Genomic DNA, 21,658 nt, shown 5'->3' on the forward strand with positions numbered 1-21,658 from the left:
CTTGATGTTTGTGCTTGGGTCTAACACTCAACATCCAGCATTTGTAGTATGTCTAGCTTGTACACACTTCTCCATTTAAATCACCACATTTAAGCAGTACTCTTTCGCGGTATACAGGTGCAGATTATAGTCATATGAACAAAGTAAATACGTTTACATTTTCTATTGGTCTGGCTTGATGGCGCTCCTCTTCGAGGGTAAGTGCTCGGCCGCACTTTCTTGCCTCTTCCCACATTCCCGGCCCTTTTAAGACTTCCCCTTGAGATCCCATTTCAAGTCCTATATCTTCTACTGTTCTCACTAACCCATGCTCTTTTCTTTCCAGACCAATTGGATCATATTACTGAATGCACCTCTTGCCTCTTTATCGTCCTTGTGAATGGCATTCATGAAATACAAGCTTTTCTGAGCCCTGAACAGTTTAAAAGAAAATAGGATTCTATTGAAAACCGGTTTGGCTTCGCCTGTGCTTGTTCTGTGCCCCTCCCAGCCACAGACCACTATTGTCTGAGGGAACTTGCTGACCTCTCCTCTCTTCTCTTATTAAAAGCACTTACCAATCTGATCTGTTCACCCTCTTATTTGCTTTCTTCCATCCTCTTCTTGTGGTGGGAGCGGAAACTGCCCTCATAACTTTTTTAATAGTACTTTGTGTGCCTGTATTGTGAATATGGGTGTGCATTGGGTGCAGGCATCGTGCTTCCTCTGTACCATTGATGACGTGTCATGTATCTTGTACCATCACCTCTTTATAAACGTTACACCTGATTCTCCAGTGCTCAGTGAGTTCATCTGCAGTGCCAGCCCCTTCTTTTCTTAATGTAATCTTCTGTTTACCCTCTGACCTCCCTTTCCTTTAACTGAGTGACTATACAGCACCAAAAACCGCCCCGAATTTTTTTTGGGCTAAAAAGCTTACTGTAATAACCTTCATGTCCTTCCAGTTATTCATTGCACACCTTTGGGTGCAGCTAGGCTATGAGGTCTTATGAACCTTTAGGCATTCTTTAGGAACTAGGGGAAGCCAAATCCTGCAAGAAACATGAGTCTTGATAATGAGAAAGTGGGCTAAATTCTCTGTGGGGTTTGAGTCTCCATAACTTTTTATGTTAAGAGGCATCCTCTGTAGATAAACGCAAGAGTTGCAGGAAACCTCAGAAATGGTATACAACTACACAATACAGGCGCTGAAGCCATTTACGGCCCGCAACCATCTTGATATGGAGAAGTATTTTGCATCACTGGTCAGGTCACCCCCCGAATCAAGAATCGGTGAGGGTGGGTTGCAGTCTGATGTCCTTCCTCCAAGTGAGTTATTTAGGCGAGTAAGCACTGTCCTTTGGGTGAACCGATTTGCGGAAAACTGTAACAAAAGAGTATTCTACTCATGTTTTTTATTATTCCCTTAAAGATGATGTTTCAGGTGTACCAATGTACCTTAATGCTATTAGTAGACGATCTCATCAATTTGTACTTTCAAGACTGAGACTAGGCATTGTACATAATTTGGTCGCTTTTCCTACAATGAAATGCTACTCTGTTACCCCTTGTCCGTGCGACGGTTTAACTAAACAAAGCACATTGCACTTTCTCCTACTCTGCCCTTTGTACAAAGCCCAGCGCATCTTTTATCTTAAACCTATGTTTCTGAAATATTCTACGTATACCACAGGAAATGCAATGAAGTTATTATTTTCACTTGCGAGCCCGGATTTATGTTTCTTTACCGCTACCTTTATTTTAAAATCTATCACAGCAAGACAAAGTATGGTTTTCCCCTAATTTATGTACAATAATCTTTACATTTTATGTTAAACTTTCTTGCCCAACCGCATGATATGTACCTCCCCTGGTGTTGTAACTTCGTATGTGCAATGTTTTACTCTGTATACTTTTATGATGTTTTTTTAAAACAATCGAATAAAGTTTAAGAAACGAAACAGGTGAACCAGTGTTGCTTTTGCAGTCTGGCCATGCAGCTCATCTATCTTTTGGTAAGTAGGTGGTATTTTTGATGGATACTTCTACCCGCAGAGCACACTACTGGTCTTGACTCTACTCCAGGCGGCAGACTGGATATGGATACTTTTGCATTAGTTTACCAGTTCAGCCAGGTGGTGCAGTGTGGCTCCATTCCCACCTCCGGGAATGACCACATGGAGCTGTAAAAGGCACTACCAAATGCATGGACAGAAGTTACCTTTTCCTCTCCGGTCTGAGGGTCTAGAGCTCCTCTTCTGTATTTTTACCAAATGCTATTCAAACATTTTTATTAGTAGTGGTTTTTCAGGGTCATGTCCTCCCCCTTCAGGGTTTAAACAATGCTGCACTTTCCTCCTGCAGATGTTGATCTTTGAACTAACTGGTATGTGCCTCTGGTGCCTAGACCTGAAACATAGTCTTTGTCCTGTAAAAAAATATGGCAATCAAGGAGAGGAACCTCAAACAGTACAAGGTACTGTCCTGCATAAGGGGTTCCCATCACATTAATCTTTTTCAGGGACATAGTCTCCCAAAAAAAGCTTTACAAATGTGAGCTCTCCTCTCTGAAGTTTCTCTCATTCCAGAGAGCGATCTGAAAGTTAGTGCTGTAATTCCAGAACGCGGTCTTTGATAACCTTTGAAGCAGTGCCTGAACTTGAGAAACTGGTCCTAGAGTGTCTGGCCTGTAACACATAGCAGCTCTTACTCCGGTCACTCTCACTATCTTTAAATGTGCTCAGATGGCCTTTTACACACCTTTTGGCCTCAAAGCACTTTAGAACTTTGACCTTTATTTCATATGCAGCTTTGGTGTCAAGAGCGTTGACACCAAGTGTTAAGCGCTGGATGGAATACTGCAGGCTCCGTGATTAAGTCAATGGGCAAGTTCATTGCACTTCGGCAGATCGCCTGGTTGCGTTTGTCTGGCCTTTGTGGCAGTGTCCTGGTGAACCTTATTGGCTAGCTAATCCAACTTTCAGAGAATGATTAAACTCTTTCGTTTCAAGGCATTCCTCCTCCATTTTGCCCGCTTAGTTCAACAGTGTCAGTTGACCCTGTCCCCATTATGTCTGCTGAGCAAAAGATCATTGAGCTGGATCCTGAAACGGTGAAAGGCCTGTGGATGCTGTTCCCGCTGCATTTTGGTGTGAAAAAAGGATTACGCCCATCCACTTATTCTGGATTGGTGGGTGCTGAACTCCTTTATCGGCAAGAATTCCAAAACCTTCTCTTGCTCTTGTCCTGCAGAATTTGAAGTAAGGGAATTTGGATGGTGTTCCAGGATTGGCCGGCCAAATTTTCTTGTATTGGTCAAGCATAATCTTATAGAAAGTTCTAGTGATTGGTGATCTGGTCTGCTTACTACCCACTTGTAGTGCTCCCCATCAGCTTTACAGCCGACCCTCCAGCCTTAATGAAGTTTGTGTCGTTGGTTGTCTCCTTTTCACAGGTTTGGTGGGGCTATACATGTATCCTTGGTTCTCACTTACATGCTATTAACCCTTTCGATGCTGATGACGAGCTCAGCTCGTCATCACCCACGGGTGTCGTGTGCTGATGACGAGCTGAGCTCGTCATGGTGCCACTAAAATGGCATTTTCCAGCACAGGGGAGGGGGGGGGGGGGGGGGGACGCCCAGCAGCCATGTGGTTAAAGGTTAGCTTGCTGCAGTAGGAGTCTCTCCACCTTCAGTGCATGATTTCTATGCTGTACAGCCTGTTGGTTTTTGGCCCTCGACTCCCAAGTCCCACCATTTAGAACACACAACATCTGCATTCATTGAGCTTATTGTGCAAAGTTGCTTAGTGGATAAGAAAGTGTGCTGTATCTGTGTACTTAAGCTTTCTTGCTGCTTGAGGTGAGCGAAAGATACAATTGGAGATGGGCTGAGCTGTAAATCGGATTGGCACCAGTGGGGGGTGTTTTAAAGAAGGCTACTGAAAATAATTACATACTTCTGAATAGTTATCCAAATAGCATCAAATTTACCTTCCCCCTTGTGGACTCCTGTTTACAGTTGTCTTATCAATTTTAACTTTGCACGTGGACTTGAGGTACCCTGCCTGTGCTCAGCCTGTACTATATGTAATCTTGTTGTGTAAAGTAGGAGTCTAAGAAAATCAAAGGCTTGAAAGCTCCAACAAGCTGTATACTAGACAGGGTGAGGAAGAATCTTTCCACTTGCTTTTTTTCTTGTGTTTCCTGCTTGTGTTTTGAGGGAGCACCGCCCTTCCTCCATTTTCCAAACTTAATACTTTCCAAAAATGAAGCTAATTGTCTCTGTAAATAGCAAGTTTGAACAAGTTGTGTTTATTATTTCTTGTAAACGGTGTTCTTGTAAAGACATGGTGGCCTTACAGACTTCCTTTGTGCTTGAAACCTGAGCCCCCTGTCCTTTCTATTCTTGCTTCTTCCATCGTCTGCTCACTGCTACATTGGTGTGCTTGTGCGCTGTACGTCTCAGCTGCTTACTGCCCTGATGTGAGCTAGAACACGTCTGTAATAGATCTTTGCGAGTGGTTCCTCATTTAGAACTATCTGATGTTTGTCACGGAGTGCTACCTACCACAGAAACTGAAACGACCATTCCATCGAAGGCAAAAAAATACTTCAGGCTACTAGAAGCAAGTTCACAAAGTAGGCTGCCAAATTTAATGGAGTTAAGGGGGGGGGGTCTGAATCATTTTTTCGGGTGCACTGGGCACATGAGAAGGTAAGACCAGTTATGATATCACTTCTTCAAAAGTGTATTTGTAAATGCTTCTTATAGAAGAAGCCTTCCTCATAAAACCCCTTAGGATACCAATCTTCGGAGACCATGCCTTGAAACTGATGGGTCTAGATCTCCATTTGGTGTGGGCCCCCAAGATAAAGGAGACTTAAGTGCTGAAGGGCTCAACAAGTGTTCATAGAGAACTGGCATATTGGGTTGGTGGCCAACTATGGCTTCAAATATAGGCACTCTGAGTATAGTGTGCTATTTTAGCTAGAATTCTGCTCAATCTTTGAGAAAACCATTTCCACCAGTTTTTAATTAATGACCTTTAACCCCTTCGATGCTGATGACGAGCTCAGCTCGTCATCACCCATGGGTGTCGTGTGCTGATGACGAGCTGAGCTCGTCATGGTGCCACCAAAATGGCAAGTTCCAGCACAGGAGGGGGAAAACACCTAGCAGCCAAGGTGTTAAACAGGTTAAGCAAACCAGCCTACAGAAGAGTTCTGTTTTTTCTTTTTAGTTTGGCATATTTTTAAATGTTTTTTTTTGCCTTAAGAGTCCAGGAATACTTAAAACCATCGACATTAGTTATCATCTCTATCCAGTGTGCAGGTATGCTGCATTCTCTCTTGCAATCTGGGTCCTGGTCATTCCACGCCTCCACTTGTTTTGGTTTCTTCTACATAGGAGGCACCTTTTTGTTTCACCCTCGAACCCCCTCAAAGTCTAATGTCGGCCTTCACGCACCAGTGATTAATACTCCCCTCTCCTTTTCTGTTCTTTTCTTAACTCATTGCTGTGGTTTTTTTTTTTTTCCTCTCAATATTTATTCTTCCTTTCACCTGTTTCGTCTAACCTTTCTTCTCCTGTTCTTCCTCTCCTGTGAATCCTCTTTCCTGCATGGGTCACAATAGACGATGATTCCGTTTTTAGAACACTATTTTTCTTGTGTGCCTGCAAAGAGAAAATTGTGGTAGGGGTACTAGTTGCCACCAAGTACATGTATTTGCCCACCTTGCTGAATTGGCACAAACCTTGACAGTCCAATAGAACTAGAACACCAATCCATTCAGGTGCCTGGAACATTTTGCACAGATTACTTACACAATACCAATGTTTTTAGCAAAATCACACATCCCCGTCCTTTTAAAACAAAAAATAATAATAAAAAAAAATTAACGCCTCTTCCTACTCCCAGTGCAGTGCTTAATTTGTGAAAAAAATAGTGCTGATGTCCGAAGTTGTGCTCAGAAGCAAGTTGCCCCTGCAGTTGCATGTTGGCATGCCCAATACCAAGGCTGCTACTCTTTAGTCCGCTGCCAGACCTTCTCTGCCTCTATTTCTCGCCCTTGCAACTTACTGTTTTCTCCCTTTGTAGCAGTTTTTGCCCTCTTTATCAGTCTTTTGGATCTGTGTCTTCCTCTCTTCCACTTCGTAATTATCTGATACGGAAAAATAAGTGCTGGTCCCCAAAATAAGTGCCTGTGGCCCCCGCCATCAACCATCTGCTGCAATTGAGCACTGCCCTAGTGGATCTGGACTACCTTAAGTGTCTGGAAAAGGCTAAAAGATTTAATGGACCTGCAAGAAATTTGGCCAAGTTACTAGTAGCGTACCTAGTTTGATTCACCCTATTTCCAAGGGGTAAAAACCCTCTGAATGAAAACCGTGGCTTCTCGGTTGATACTATTATCCACCAAATTGTCACCACTAGATGGCAGGAGAACCTTCTTTATCTTCTAAATAATAGGCTGCTTGCAGGCTTTTTTTTTTTAACACATTTTATTGATAGATCACATAGAAAGCCGCAGACCCCTGTACCCCAGAGGTATCTGCAGGACACCAGCATACATATACAACAATGCAATCCATCATTACTTTTATAGTCAATGCAACTGAATCAATATTTATAACTCATCCACCCCCATCCCTTCCCCTGTCCCCCCCCCCCCCCCCAACTATCCCAAACTCTATCCCACCCGGATCTCCCACCCCCCTGCACGGGTCCCGACATGTCCGGTCATGCACACACACACAGTCCACACTAGAGCGGACTCAAACCTCCAGATCAGGGTCTGGTTCCACTGGTGGCTCCAGCCAAATACCCCTGTAATAGGCCCATCTCTTCCAAATCTTGGTGTTTGCTGGGGCAGCCCCGGGTCAGAAATGTGGGTTTCTCCATCCCCATACAGAAATATAGGCCCCTTTTCCATGCTATGAGCGATGGGGCCTGCAGGTTTTTCCAGGCCCTCGCAATGTCTCTCTTGGCCACAATGAGAACTAGTAAAAGTAGGTGTCTCTTATATATGTTGCCTCCCACCCCCTCCAACACATGCAACAACCCCAACCGCGGCGTGCGTGGGAGCACCCAACCCAGCGCCTCATCCATACCATTCCAGACGTCATTCCAGAATCTACTTAATCGTTCACAACTCCATACTGTATGGAAGAAGGTGCCCTCCTCATGTCCACACCTAGTGCAGTCTTGGGAACCAATTCGGCCCGCCCTCCAAAGCCTCTTTTTTGTATAGTACACCCTGTGAAGGTATTTGAATTGTATCAATCGAAGACGGACCGATATGGCCGCTCCTCTAGGACTCTCCAACGCCTCGTTCCAGTCCTCCTCCTCCAGCGGCCCCACCTCAGCCTCCCAGGTTTCCTTAAGTGCCTGCAAGTCTGAGGAGCAGTGTATGATCAGGGACTGGTAGATACGTGAGATTTTCTTTGTGTCTATATTTCCCATAAAGACTCGGGCCTCCAGCGGGCTAAACTCAGGAAGGGACGTCAAGCCCTCCAGTTCCGAGGCCAGGGCATGGCGCAACTGTAGATACCGGAAGAACTGCGTGCGGGGCATGTGGAACTCTGTGCTTAGCTCTTGAAATTACTTAAGTGTCGTTCCCGACATAACATCCCCCAACCGGGAAATACCAATGGCGTCCCAGCCTGTAAATCCCGAGAGGGCCGCCAGACCTGGTAAGCGGCCATTGCCCCACAGGGGGGTTTCTTCAGTCGGGCTCCGCCACCACCCCATCCGCCGCAACGCACGTCTCCAAACTTCAAAGACCACCTGTGTCACTGGCGGCAGAGTCATGCGCCCCCTCGTCTCATAGAGCCATGTGTGGCGCGTACGAGGTTCCATCAGCAGCCTCTCTAGTGCGTAGGCCGGGTCACCTCTCTCCCCATACCACCATTCATTTAACACTAACAGATGTGACGCCTGGTAGTAGGAAAGAGCATCAGAGGTCGCCAGCCCCCGCAATATGTTGAGCGAAAACACGTGCGCAACGCCACCCTAATCGAGCCGCCCACCCAGAGGAACTGCCCCAGGGCGGAGTCCACCTGCTTGAACCAAGAGGGCTGAATTGGATACTGATAATTTTGTAGCTGATACAGCAGTCTGGGTAGGGCCACCATTTTAAAAATTGACGATCTACCATAGATGGTCAGCGGCATACGGGACCACACTTTAATATCAGCTTGGGTCTGTTCCCAGACCGGTGCTACATTGCGCTCCCATGCGACTGCCTGTATCTGTCAGAAATACCCCCAAGTATTTAAAGCCCCCTATTGCCTTCTGCAGTTCCGACGCCCAGTCTCCCAGCGACAGACCGCTCCCCAGCACCCAGAGCGTAGATTTGCGGGGATTCATGTAGAGGCCCGAGGTTTCTCCAAAGATTTGCAGTATACGTAGCAGGCGAGGCCCCGATCTATTAAGATCTGTTAAAAGGAACAGGACGTCATTCGCGTACAACGCGATACGGTCTGATATGTCCCGCGACCACTCGAATCCTCGTAACTGCGCATCGATCCGGACCCAGGCTGCCAGGGGCTCCATGGCCAAGGCAAATAAGTATGGAGAGACGGGGCACCCCTGTCTGGTGCCCCTCTGAATGGCAAATCTCGATGACACCGCCCCCGCCACTCTAACAGAGGCCGTCAGATCGGTATACAGCAACCTCACATAAGACTCAAAGACCGGCCCTAGGTTCAGGCGTGGCAAGAGCGAGAACAGATACGTCCAACTGAGGGAATCGAATGCCCTGTCCATATCAGCCAGGAATAGCGCCGCCTGTGCCCCAGAGGACCGAATCGCTGCAACCGCGACGTGGGCTCTCCTGATATTGTGCCGAGTCGCCCGCCGGGGCATGAATCCGGCCTGATCTGGGTGGATAAGTTCGGAAATATATGGTAGCAATCTATTGGCCAGCGCTTTGGCCAAAACCTTGGCCTCCACATTTAGAAAAGAAATCTGACGGTACGATGCGTACTGCTCAGGGGGTCGACCTGGTTTGTGGAACACCACCACCTCAGAGTGTCTCCAGTCTTGGGGCAGGCTACCCTGCTCCCTAGCCTCCTCTACTACTGCTCTGTAATGGGCTCCCAGCTGCAGATGGAATTTCTTAAAGAATTCGCTGGGGAAGCCATTAGGGCCCGGAGCCTTCCCAGTGTTCAGTTCACCAAGAGCAACTCCCAACTCATCCTCTGTCAGGGGCCTGTCTAGGCGCTCGCGGGTTTAATCTGTGATCGCTCGTGGCGGCAAGTAGTCTATGAATTTGGCGACCAGGTCCGCGTCTATGCTTTCATGTGGGGAGTATAGGTCCGCATAGTACGCCGCAAACCCCTCCGCTATCAACTTGGGGTCTGTCATCAAGGAGCCGGAATCATCTAGAATCCTCGGGGGAGTCTGAGCATGAAACTGTCCCTGACATAGTCTATGAAGCATTGTCCCTGATTTATCCCCCCAATTGATACACTCTGCTGCGGGTAGCCAGCCACATCTGCCGCGCCTCGTCCATTAACAATGAGGCATAGGACTGCTGCGCCAGCAGCAACTGCTCTACCTGTCTGTCCTCCCCATCCTGTCCACTGCGTCGCTCCAATTCCCTAATGTCCGCTTCGGCCTGAGTCAGAGTCTCCCTACGCCTCCTCTTAGCCGCCGCGCACCATGCAATGTCCACGCCCCGTAGTGTGGGCTTCATAGCCTCCCAGAGTGTCCCCTTGGTCGCCACTGTCCCTACATTTTCAGCTAGGTACTGCGCGATAGCCTTTCTCATATGTGCTTGATAGTCCCCCTGCTGCAAGTGCCAGACCGAGAGACGCCAACGAAATGGCTGCCGCCGTTGATCCAGACCTATAGTAACTGTCGTGGGGGAGTGATCCGACAACCCACGCGGCAAGATATCCGCGGCCTCCACCCTACCCTGGGCCGCCAGGGGAACAAAGATATAATCCAGCCTGCAGAAGGATTTGTGGACCGCTGAGATGAAGGTGTACTCCCGCCGCGTACCATGCATAAGTCTCCATGTATCAACCCAACCAAGATTCCTAATCATATCATGCAATTTGGTGTGCCCTGTCGCCTCCCTACCGGCCTGTACATGTCGCACGCTTGATCTAACACATCATTCCAATGACAGCCAATCCATTCGGGACCTCTGCCCACACTGCTAGTATCTTTTCCACTAGGGACCACTGCAGAGGGGGGAGGAGCATACACACTTCCAAACACCACCCGTCCCCCCCCCCCCTCCCCCCAGCGTGCCCTGGACAAAGATGTATCGGCCCTGTGTATCAAGCGAGTGGGTGGAATAGACATACAGGACTCTGCGATGTATCAGAATAGCTACCCCTCTGGACCCTCTAGTAAATCCAGCATGGAAAACCTGTGTATAGCCAAATCTCTGAAGACTGTGTTTTAGTCCCCAGGAGATGCGTTTCTTGCAGCAGTACAATATCCGCCCCGCCCTCTTGGCCTGTTTCAAAACTGCCCTGCTTGATCTTGTCCAGCACTCCCCTCACATTCCAACTAAGGACACGAAGTGTGCCCCCGGGCTCTACAGCCCCATCATCCGGGCTCACATCTAGAACCTTTCGCATCCAATGAGTCCTGCTCCTGCCTGCTGTGCGCATTCTCAACCCCCACCGGAACCTTGTCCAAACCGTGCAAACCCCCCCCCCCCCCCCCCCCCCTGAAACAACAGTGAACTGTTCCCCGGACCCCTCCCCCTACCCCATACCTCAAGAAACAATGAAGTACCTGTCGCGGTGAAACAGGGCCTCCACCCCAAACGCGGGTCGACGACCCTCTCCACCAATGGATCCCCATACCCCTATGCAACTGCCCTGAAACCTACACCCACTAACCCACCCAGAAGGACCCCCCTCCCGGCCTCTAGAAACCCCCCCACCCATCCCTAGTCACCCTCCAGGCGTTCTCCGGAACCTTCATTCATACATTAAAGTCTCACATTCTTCCCCGTATGGACGGGGCCCCCAGATATGCCCCATGACGGGGCCTCAATGAAGCAGAGGGCTGTAACAGTAGGTCTGCTATATGTCTCTAAGTCAATTCACGTGCCCTTCTTCTGCCTCTCGGTCGCCCCCATCGCTGTCTCGGAGGCCACATCTGACTCCCACCGCTGCCTTGATCTGGACCTCCAATTGCCCTTGCGCCGTCCCTCACGAGAGGGTCCTGTCTGTGTTTCATCCTGTTGGGCGCGGTGTCTCTTCGCTGGGATGTGGTGACCTTCACCGGTCTGATTTCATCTGTCCACAGAAACACCTCTTCTGGGGAGTCGAAGAAATGTGTGCGGGATTGAAACACTACTATCAGAAGGGCCGGATATAGAAGGGCATACTGCATTTTCAGGTCCCGCAGTCGGGCCTTGGCTGCTGCAAAAGACTGGCGCTGATGTTGCACCATGCGGGTATAGTCTGGGGAGATCACGACCGTGTGGTTTTCGTACCGCAATGGTTCTTTCGCCCTGGCCTGCTTAAGGATCACATCCCTGTCGTGGTAATTGAGGAGCTTAGCTATTACAGGCCGCGGTCGCGCTCCCTCCGGCGGTTTTTGCATCAGGGCTCTGTGTGCTCGCTCAATGTTAAAGCAGCGAGAGAGTGTCCGGTGACATCCAACTTTCCAACCACCGCGTCAGGAAGCCCTCCATATCTCCCTTCTCACAGCCCTCGGGTAGTCCAACAAAGCGGAGGTTGTTGCGCCTGGCGCGCCCTTCTGCGTCCTCCACCCGGTGCGCCAAGCCGTTTTGGACGGATTCTAGATTAGCCACTTTACGTTTACGGGTCACTATGTCGACCTCTGCCCCTGAGATGCGTGTCTCGACCTCTGTGATACGGGAGACTGCGTTGCGCAGATCCAGGCGCAGCAGAGTAACGTCTGACCCCACTGCCCCGATCTTCGCATCTAATACATCGCGGGACTGAGTGATGGCCGCCATCAGCGCCGCATTGTCTGGCCCAGCCGCCTGTGGTCCACCGGAGGCCCCGGCGCTGCCCCCCGGCCCGGCAAACTTGTCCATCGGACCTTGCTTGGGGCCTCCCCCACTGCCACCTGCTCCACGGGTCATGCTGCCCAACTGCGTCAATTTCTGAGTTCACACAATAGTGCCTCCGGGCGTCGTTTGCACTCTTCTTTAGGCGGCCCACCGCAGTCCGAGATGACCGCCGGGACGCTGAATGAGGCACCCCCCCCCGCTGTCTCCACTATCCCAGGCCGCCCCTGCCTCACTTCTACCACGGCTGCCCGAGTCTCCGGGGCCCCACACCACCTCTTCTAGTCTCCAGGCAGCTGCAGGCCCTGTGAGGCGGGCCGCCCGTCCGCAGTCACGTCGGCGGGGCCCACGAACCTCCACCCGCGTACCTTGTTGCAGGAGTAGTCCCTCCCTTTAATCACCGCTTATTCCGCAGGGGCCCCAAGGTGGTGTAGACTCGGCTGCGCAGTGCTCCGTCAGTGTCCGCCCAGGCTAGGCCCCCCAGCTGCTTCCGGGTTTCCGGGCGGGGTGCGTGAAATAGAGGTCCCCGGCTGCGGCCGCCTGTGCAGGCCTCTCTCCCGACTGTCTTTCTCACCAAGGGAACGACAGGGCTCCCAGCTTGCTGCCCTCACCGTATCGTGGCATCTCCCGGCAAGATCCAATCTGGAGGCTTTCAGCAGGGCTGCCTCCTGCCTACAATGCTGTTTCGCTGCTGTGCTGTCCCGACACACGGGCCAGGTCCCTCAGCTCCGTGTCTCTCCCAGGGCCGTCGGCGAGGTCTGGCGGCAGCCCGCTGGTCTCCGGTTCCGAACTCGACCCTCTGGGTTACTGCTTGTTGGGAAGTACAGGATCAATCTGCGGATATTTGGCTGGCGGGGACGGAGCTCAACTAAGCTGCGTCCGCCATGCTTGCCGTCCAAGGCACGCCGCTGCTTGCAGGCTTTTAATGTTGGCACAATGTTGACTCTGGATGAGAAAGGGGTTGTGATGTTGCTGCAGCTTGAAGCCATGCCACTCATACTGCAGAGCTTGGTGCACAGTCTCCAACTTTAACCTGCACACTTGCACCTACCACATTCACTTTTGAATACATTCTTCTTTACAGTTTGACTTGGCCTCATCTTTTATAATGATGCCCAAACTTGAGTTTAATGTGCCTTTCATGGGTAATGGTTGGCACTTTTGAGACTGAAGTGGCGCAAGGATGCTCTGTTATAAACACCGTCATGGGCGCATAGGGTGGAGTTTATCCACATCTGATGGAAGCTGTAAAGTTTGGTCTGTACAGGCTCAAACAAACATTGTGAACCAAGTGAACTTCTGGTTCCTTCATGACAAACGCAAGCATAGCAAATTACAATTTCACAGCCAATCTTTGTGTCAATAAGCAGTGCTTCAGAGCATCATCCCTCAAGCACCTTGTGAAAACAATTTGACGTACGTTTTGCAAAGAAGCAAGGCATGTGCCTCAGTAGTGGAATATTTCGAAATTTGAAATTTGTTACTTAAGTCACTCCAACAAGCATTATCCATTTCTGTGTTGCTTGAGACCTAATTCATGGTTTTAAGAAAAAAAAGTGGAAATGTGGTCTTGGGTGTCACCGAAAGACCCTGAAAGTCCTAACCACCCTCATAAGCCTGGAGCTGGAACCTACTATTGCACTGTCTAATTGGTCTGGGACTGAATTCCCCCCCTTCCCTCACCCCCCAATATGTTGCTTCCCATGCTATTGGGCCCTGTGCACGTTGGAACGCAGATGATCACCAGCTCCTTGCCTGTGTATGTCCTACTAATGTCTATCTCCATTGTCATGCCTAATTGCATTTGTAATGCAATAGGTCTCGCATTGCTGAAAGTTTGAGCTATTAGCTCATACTTTCAGTAATGCGAGAGCTATTGCACTGGAAATCAATTGCGACACTCGCGCTCTAGCTGTGAACATATTAAGCTAAAGTGCGGGGTGCCGCGATTGGTGCAAAAGTAAAGCAATGGAAAATATTGTTTTCTCTAGTTGAAGATGTTTAAGGCTAAAGCGTGGGTGACGCTATCACAACCAAAGTTAATTAATCGAAAAAAAGGGCACACATACACTTTTATTATTCCAGCCAAGGCATTCACTGCTGGATACAGTGTTGAGTAAGAGCAGGTCCTGACTGCAACAGCAGGCAGGACAAAGCTATTTAAGAATATAGTGCTCTTGGCTGTAATTAAAATGGCCTGAGTAATAAAACATGTAACAGTGTCCTCATGGAAGGTTACAATAAGAGAAAAGGCTGTACTAACGAGGGACTATTGACCAATGAAAAGCCACCACTTACAAAATACACTGCCAGGAGCCAATGGGTGGAAAGTGGGCAGAGCTTCATGCCCATATTCTGAATACTGCTGGTCTCCAACAGTGCGAGCGCTGCCTAGGCGAGATCTAAAATCTGAAATGCTTGCTGCCCTTGCTCGTCTTTGTTGGTACCATTGCTGAAAAATGTTAGATTCTAGACTGATTTAAAAAAAAAAAAAATTGAGTGGGGAGGTGGGGCGAGAAGCCGGAGGCAGCTGTTGGGGAGCGGAGGGTGAGGAGGTAGTGGTGCGGGGGAAAAAAAGACTTACCTGCTGGTCGCCGGCCAGTGCCTCTCCTCAGTCTTCCTAGCTTCCGGCAGCATCCAGACTACCCTAAGCCAATCTTGACGCTGCTGTCACAGCATGACAGGCAGCGACTGCAACAGTTCTTCACCCCTCTGTGCAACACAGCCAGGTGGAGAAATGCTAAGTGGGCATGTCCGTTGATCAGCCCAAGGCAGCTGGCCAAACTGTCATGCGCACTTATGGTGCACCAGCCATTCCTCCCTCTGGATAGCCCATTCATGCCCTAACCTGGCTCAATACTAACAATAAAATAATGTTATTTTAATTTTCCTTTGCACTGCTCCAAGAGTAGTGGGGCCATGCTCCTCTGCCTTAGCGTAGGAGCCGCAGCTGGGAGAGTCCTCCAGTGTGAGGACTGGAGGTTTCCACGCACCCCACTTGCAGCACGACCTGTTATGCGCACTGCCAAGGTAGCATGTGAGATTAACGGATCGTCCTCCTCACTCAAGGGGTTAAGAGTTTACTCTGCAGCAGATTCCTAAAGCAGACTTATGTTGCATAAGGCACATTGTTGTCCTGCAGCCATAGTATTTAATCTTAATCTTCTGCAGATTTATATCCAAGCCCTCTTGGCCTTCGACAGACTTAAGTAGAGGGCTCACTGTGACCAATACTATAAGGAGTTGTAAACATTACCTAATTAAAGTAGAGTATGGGAAAATCCCCGTGCCTGCCTCTGATGATTGATACCCACAGTGTGTGACCTTTCACCAGAAGTTTATTTTTTGGATCTATCACCCGGATGACTGTCTCATGTACTGCTTGTAGAACTAGCACTTGTGCTACGCTGCATTGTGTAATGTTTTAGTGTTGTTTGGACATTGTATTTTATTTATTTTTTAATGACCTGAAAGCAGAAGGTGACTCGCTGATGAGAATTCATTAATTGTCCAGTTTCTGTCAGTGAATGCGGTCTGTTGCCAATGTGAATGAGATCCAAACTACAGAGCCATGGCTTATTGCATATAGTCACTCTGTGTCGTTGACCCCAAAAATGTTTTTGCCTGTAGCCAATGATTGTTTTTTGATTGATAAGGGTCTGGCATATTCACAAACCATACAGGTTTGCAGAAATATTATAAAACAAGAATTGCCAGAAGGCTGCTGGCTAACACCAGATTTATTGGTTTTGTGAATGTTTGCTTTTAAATTTGTTCTATTTGCAATTGGTTTAATGTGTTTGTGCCTCTTTGCTTCCCCAGGTATATAATGTTTACATGGCAGGAAGACAGCTCTGTTCCAAGCGTTACCGGGAATTTGCAATCCTGCACCAAAACCTGAAGCGTGAATTTGCCAACTTCACTTTCCCTCGATTACCGGGCAAGTGGCCATTCTCCCTGTCCGAACAGCAGCTTGATGCCCGGCGGAGGGGGCTGGAGGAGTACTTGGAGAAAGGTAGAAATGTCGAGACCGTTGAAGTGTTGGTATCAACATGGATCATGGATGTATAGTGAATGTATGGATTGACTAGCATGAGAACTTTTTAGTTTTTTTGCTGGATGCATTGGTAGAGTGGGGTCATGTTGCGAGGCAAGTTGTGTTGCAAGATGTTTTGAGGATTTCTTCTGTGAATGCCTTTGACTTAAGGGTTTGGTGATTCGTTAACTTGTATATTGTACTATACTTGGATGCGGGCCAGTTGTATTGGGAACAAGGTGTACATAGGATGCGATTTGAGTGATGAACAAGGAGAGCCTGCATTGTTTGACTATTTGAACAGGATGCAGATTGTCAACTATATTCTGTAGGAAGTATGATGTTCTGCCTCTTGGTGATTGACTTTACCTTTTGTGGCTAGAATTTCCAAAGCTGCTGGAATGTGACATGAGGCGTTGCACAAATTTAACAAACGGTGAAGGCTCTTAGGTTAGTTGGTGATGCCTGTTTGACACATGAGGATTGATTTGGGGGTTCCGGAGTTGGATAGTTATTTTTATTGGTGATCTGACGATCTGTCATGGTTGGGTGTGCAGGTTTTTATGGAGTGCCAGTGAGACTGACTTTCTGGTTTGGTAAGATAATTTTAGTGGTGTATGGGGACTATCCAAATCTCCATTAAGATGGCCGGTTGGTTTAGTGGCATTTAAAGATTGAGTTGATGGGTGGAGTCTGAAACCCTAAACTTCTGCATGTGAGAGTTGCCGTCACCCGAGGCTACTGGTTTGTTTTTTACTTTACCATAGACTGTTGCACACATGCTTGCGATGGTGTGGCTAGAGACTGATGCACATTTTAAAATAATTTTGCTGTGTATCTTTTTACTGATTCTTTGGTTACAGGAAGTTCTGTTTTTCTGTTATCCTTTTCCAGCATGTTCAATACGGGTGATTGGTGAAAGTGACATCATGCAGGAGTTCCTGTCCGAGTCTGATGAGGTAGGATTTCTTGTTTGTCAAGCTGGCCATGCAGTACTTCATTGCCATGGACTGCCACTCTACACATGTTGTGTACAGAGTCAAGAAAGCAAGTTTCAACCAAAGCAAGTGTTATTAGAAATCTTAATTAATTTTAATTTGATTATTGGCTTTGTAAAATCCCTCCTTTCTTGTGAGACAAAACTGATTCAACAACTTTGCTATGGTGTAGTGCAAGATGTTACAGTTGTGAAATTGTATAGTGGCCTACATTACAGTGTGATGATGTAAAGTCCTGATGCCATGATCATTATGGGAGAACCCTTTTCATTGCAGTTGGTCACAATAATTAAGGAACTATTGGAATTCTCTCCAAAAGTTCCTTCAATATCTGAATTTGCTAGTATTTGTAACCTGCTGTCCTGTATCCCTAGTAATCATTTCTTACCAGTGAGCCTTTTGGTGCCCCTACTAGATGAAAATCTACAGCCCTAATTGCTGGTTTTGAGATGCAGGCATTTTGTTTTGGGCTAGGACATTAGTTAGTTTTCCAATTTAACACAAGTAGACCCGTTGTTGATCTGTGACCAGTTTAAACCAAACTGATCTCTCTTGAACTGTATCCCTTGTGGATACAGTCTGCCAGACCTCCAGTAGCTCCATTAGACCCTGATTTGTTGGCCTGGTCTTTTTATATCTCTCCCCATGACGGTTGACTATTATTGGCACTTTGTACTTCTCAAATCTTTTCCTACTTAAAACTTTATTAAAATCATAGCTTTGGTTCCCCAAATTTGATTTTTTTTGTCACTTCACTGTCACTTTTTAAATTCAATATTGCTCTATTCCTAATTTGATTTGGGATTTTTATTGTGTTGCATTTCGACTTTCTCACTCTTTTGGTACTGCATAAAGATTTTGCACATTGCCTTAAGTTAAGCCTGTCTGCCCAGTGGCATAGGTCCCTGGGGGTTGACCTCCGGTTAATTCAACTTTATGACTTCTCCCTGACAAGGGTTGTGATTATTCCTTGAGGTTGGTAGTCGCCACATAGCCAATATTCAGTTTATTTCAATGTGTTTTCTAGCTGTCTCCATCCTGTTCTTCCCCGCCCCCACCTCCACGCTCAGTGTTCTCTCTCACCCAGGTGCTTTTTCCAACCCAGCTCCTGGTTGCTTTCTTTCCTATGTGCTTCTCTTCTTCCCTCTCAAGCTCTACTTTGCTCTGAGTTGTGTACTTCCACCTCCCCCATGTTTTACCCCTACCATCTGCATCCTCTGTGTTGCTTGCCCACCGTACGACCTCCATGTTGTTTCCGCACACTACTTGTTAAAAAAAAGTTTGCACTACTTTTTTTTTCTTTACCAATTTAAATTAGATCGATTAAAAAAAAAAAAAAAAAAAAAAAAAAAAAAACCTGGCATTTTATTTCATTGATGCTGTACAGCAGCACTAAAAATAATTGGCGGAGACAGTGGGTCCCAAAGGCAAGACCTGTTGACTTTTTCAATGCTTGTTTTTTCTTCATACTACGGAACTGCAGGATTGTATCTCCATTTAGAAACTTATAAACCTATACACTTTCCTTTTCCGCTCAATTATGCTATTCTCTATATTTCCTACCTTTGTTTATTTTTCCCCAGAATTGTCGGACAGTAACAGTTAACAAATAATTGCTTTTTTGAAGCTTTTACATTCTTTGATTTTTCTAGAATTACAACGGTGTCTCAGATGTGGAGTTGAGGGTAGCATTACCGGACAAAACAACGGTGACTGTGCGGGTGAAAAAGAACAGCACGACTGACCAGGTCTACCAGGTAATGTGAGTGTCTGTGAATGAACCCTCCGCTATTACTGTAAGCCATCACTATCCCAGATCTGCCTTACTGAACAAGATGTGCAGTGCTTTTGTTTAAATCCCAAAGTGAAAGGAACCCTCCACCTCTGCTTCAGCTTTTTGTTGGAAGTTAATTTTAAAATGAATCCACCTCATGACCCAGAATGTTGGTTTCAAATACGGACTATCAACAGTTGCATTCCGTGTCAACATCCAGCAAAGCAACTCTTTGAAGGGATTCCCAATTTATCTTTTCTCATATTTTCCTAATTTAAATTATCCTTTCCTTCCTTGGCCCATATACATGAGCCATCGAGACACAGCTTGTTCACTGTTTTATTAATTTTTCTGCTGTGCGTAACTGTGAGCTGTGTGGTTGCAATATTTTGTGATATTCTTATAATACTGTTATAAGAAGGGTGTCCTTGACCACATTCGCAGAACGAGAGCGTCGACTAAGAGGACCTAAAGCACGGTTTCTTGCTTTCAGTCAAAGTTTCTGAAGCTGGTCATTTGTCATTAACTAGCGTAGGAAAATGAATTGAGGTGACTCTCGGCCAAACAGTGTCCATAATTGCCCCAAAATTGTGCGAGTGATGACAGAGTTTGATTTCCACATGTAACGAATTACTTAAAATGGTACTAATTGGGATCATTTTCAAAAGTGGGTTTTGTGAAAACATATCCTGAAGCCTTGCACGCTGGACCATTGTTGTGTACCCCTGTTGTAGGCCAAGGTTGCTTAGGGTGGTTTGGCGTTGCCTGATGGCATCACAGTGCATTTGAATCTTTACTTCACCTTTCCTCCTTTCTAATCTTGCACTAAGGAATGCTGGCAGTGTAAATAAGACTTAGGTTCAAAACCTTCAGCTTTCACTTGAATCAACTGCCAGAGCGTGAAACCCCTCTTTCCTACCCTTGCAGAATTCAGTGCACACAACATTGCTAAACACTCAGTGACTTGCATCCATAATTCAAGCTTCTATTAAATCCTTGTTTTCCCTCCTTGCCTACTAATTTATTTTCGATTTCCCTGCAGGCTGTGGCTGCCAAGATTGGAATGGACGGAATCACATCACATTATTTTGCTTTGTTTGAGGTGATAAACCATTCTTTCGGTGAGTCTTCAAGCAAATTGGAAGAATTCGCGTTCCATGTAAATCTATGTAAAGATGAGGAGCTGTCATTGGAGAACTTTGCTGGTTCAACAGCAGTGCGACATCGCTGTGCTTGATATGTCTACTTGCTTTTCACATACTTTCAGTGTGAAGAGATCCAAGCACGTTTTCAGAACACATAGTAACGTTAAAGTACTGTGGAAACAGGGGTGGTAGTGCTATAACACCAAAGTAGTATTCTGGTTCTGGTGCAGATTTTTCAGTCTGTGATGCAGGATCTGCCCTGGTGGATGGATGCCTCCAACCTGTAAGAGACCGCTCTTTCACCCCCCCTCACCCCCCTCCCTCCCCCCCCCCCCCCCCCTCCCCCCCTCCCATTCACCCAAACCCCTTCAGGCTACAGCAGTGACTTCTCATTCCTCACCAAGCCTTGTGATCAACATGTTACAGGGCCTTTGGTCCATGTTGAAGCAGATCCTGCATATAATTGGTCTTAAGCTGCAGCCATTCTTAAACTGAATTTGTAATTTGTAGGGGTATTTATAGAGCGCGGCGGTCGCTCCGGAAGGAGCATCATGGCACTGAATTTCCAGGTAGGAGATCAAATTACTTCGTAGTGGCTGAGATTAGATGGCAGCCTTGGTGTAATCATCGGGGAGGTTAAAGATCCAGGTTTTCAGCGATTTTCTGAAGTGTTTTTCTTGGGTTAGGAGTCTCAGGTTTTTGGGCATGAGGTTCCAAGCTTTTGTGGCCAAGTGGTTTAAGGTTTTGCCACCTTTTGTCTTCTGGTTGAACCTAGCTGGAAGGATGAGATTGTCATGGGAGGAGCGCAGAGATCTACTCGGGTTGTAGTGGGGGAAGCGTCTGGTAAGGTATTTTGGGCCGGAGTTATTGAAAGCCCGGAATGCGACAATAAGCATCTTGAAAAATATTCTCTTGTGAAGTGGGAGCCAGTGCAGGGATCTTAAAGCTGCGGATATTGATGATTTTCTGGGCAGTTTTAAAACTAGTCGCGCTGCGGTGTGAAGTACACTTTGAAGTTTATTAAGTGTAGCCTTTTTGGCTCCAGCAAGGAGACCATTACAGTAGTCCAAGCGCGCGAGTACGAGGGCCACTGTTACGGTTTTCCTAGAGTCTAACGGTAAAAAGTCAAAGAATTTTTTTAGAGATTTTATAATTCCGAAGCATCGGCCTGCTACGGTCCTGACGTGTTGGTCGAAGGACAAGTTGGTGTCAAACAGGACACCCAGAATCCTTGCAGTTGTTATGGTCTTGGGGGGAAGGGGGGTGCAGCTGAATCTTCCGGCCACCAAAGGGCTGGGCAGAAGATGGTGTTTTTTCCCATGGGGAGGATCTCCGTTTTGCTGGAGTTGCATTTTAGATGGTTTATATCCATCCAGTGGAAGACAGCCTTCAGACAGTTTTTGAGGTTTTGTTCTGCCTTGGTCGAGTTTTCCTCTAAGGGCACGATGAGTTGCGTGTCGTCGGCATACGATGTTACAAGTATGCCGAATGACTCAATCAGAGATATAAGTGGGATAAGGTAAATGTTGAAGAGGAGGGGGCTCAGGATGGAGCCCTGGGGGACCCCGAGGAAACCCTCTTCTCTTTGGAGAGGAAAGGACCAAGAGCGATAGTTTGAGATCTATCGGTCAAAAAGGATTTTATCCATGATAGGGCCACATCGGAAATACCTATGTCTGTCAATCTCCTAATCAGGATGGGATGCGAGATGGTG

General features: G+C 47.3%; 1 protein-coding gene across 1 annotated transcript in view; it reads left to right on the forward strand.

The window, feature by feature from the left end:
- Positions 1–21,658, forward strand: part of SNX27 (sorting nexin 27) — a gene marked incomplete at its 3' end in the record, with an annotated part of 136,015 nt that overhangs the window by 75,421 nt on the left and 38,936 nt on the right. The window contains exons 3-6 of the mRNA XM_086948107.1: positions 15,814–16,006; positions 16,922–16,986; positions 18,678–18,782; positions 19,842–19,920. Of these exons, the coding sequence (XP_086804233.1) occupies positions 15,814–16,006; positions 16,922–16,986; positions 18,678–18,782; positions 19,842–19,920 (442 nt within the window). The remainder of the gene's footprint in view (positions 1–15,813; positions 16,007–16,921; positions 16,987–18,677; positions 18,783–19,841; positions 19,921–21,658) is intronic.

This window comes from Lissotriton vulgaris, unplaced genomic scaffold (genome assembly GCF_964263255.1).
Source record: "Lissotriton vulgaris unplaced genomic scaffold, aLisVul1.2 SCAFFOLD_2339, whole genome shotgun sequence".
Classification (NCBI taxonomy): Eukaryota; Metazoa; Chordata; class Amphibia; order Caudata; family Salamandridae; genus Lissotriton; species Lissotriton vulgaris.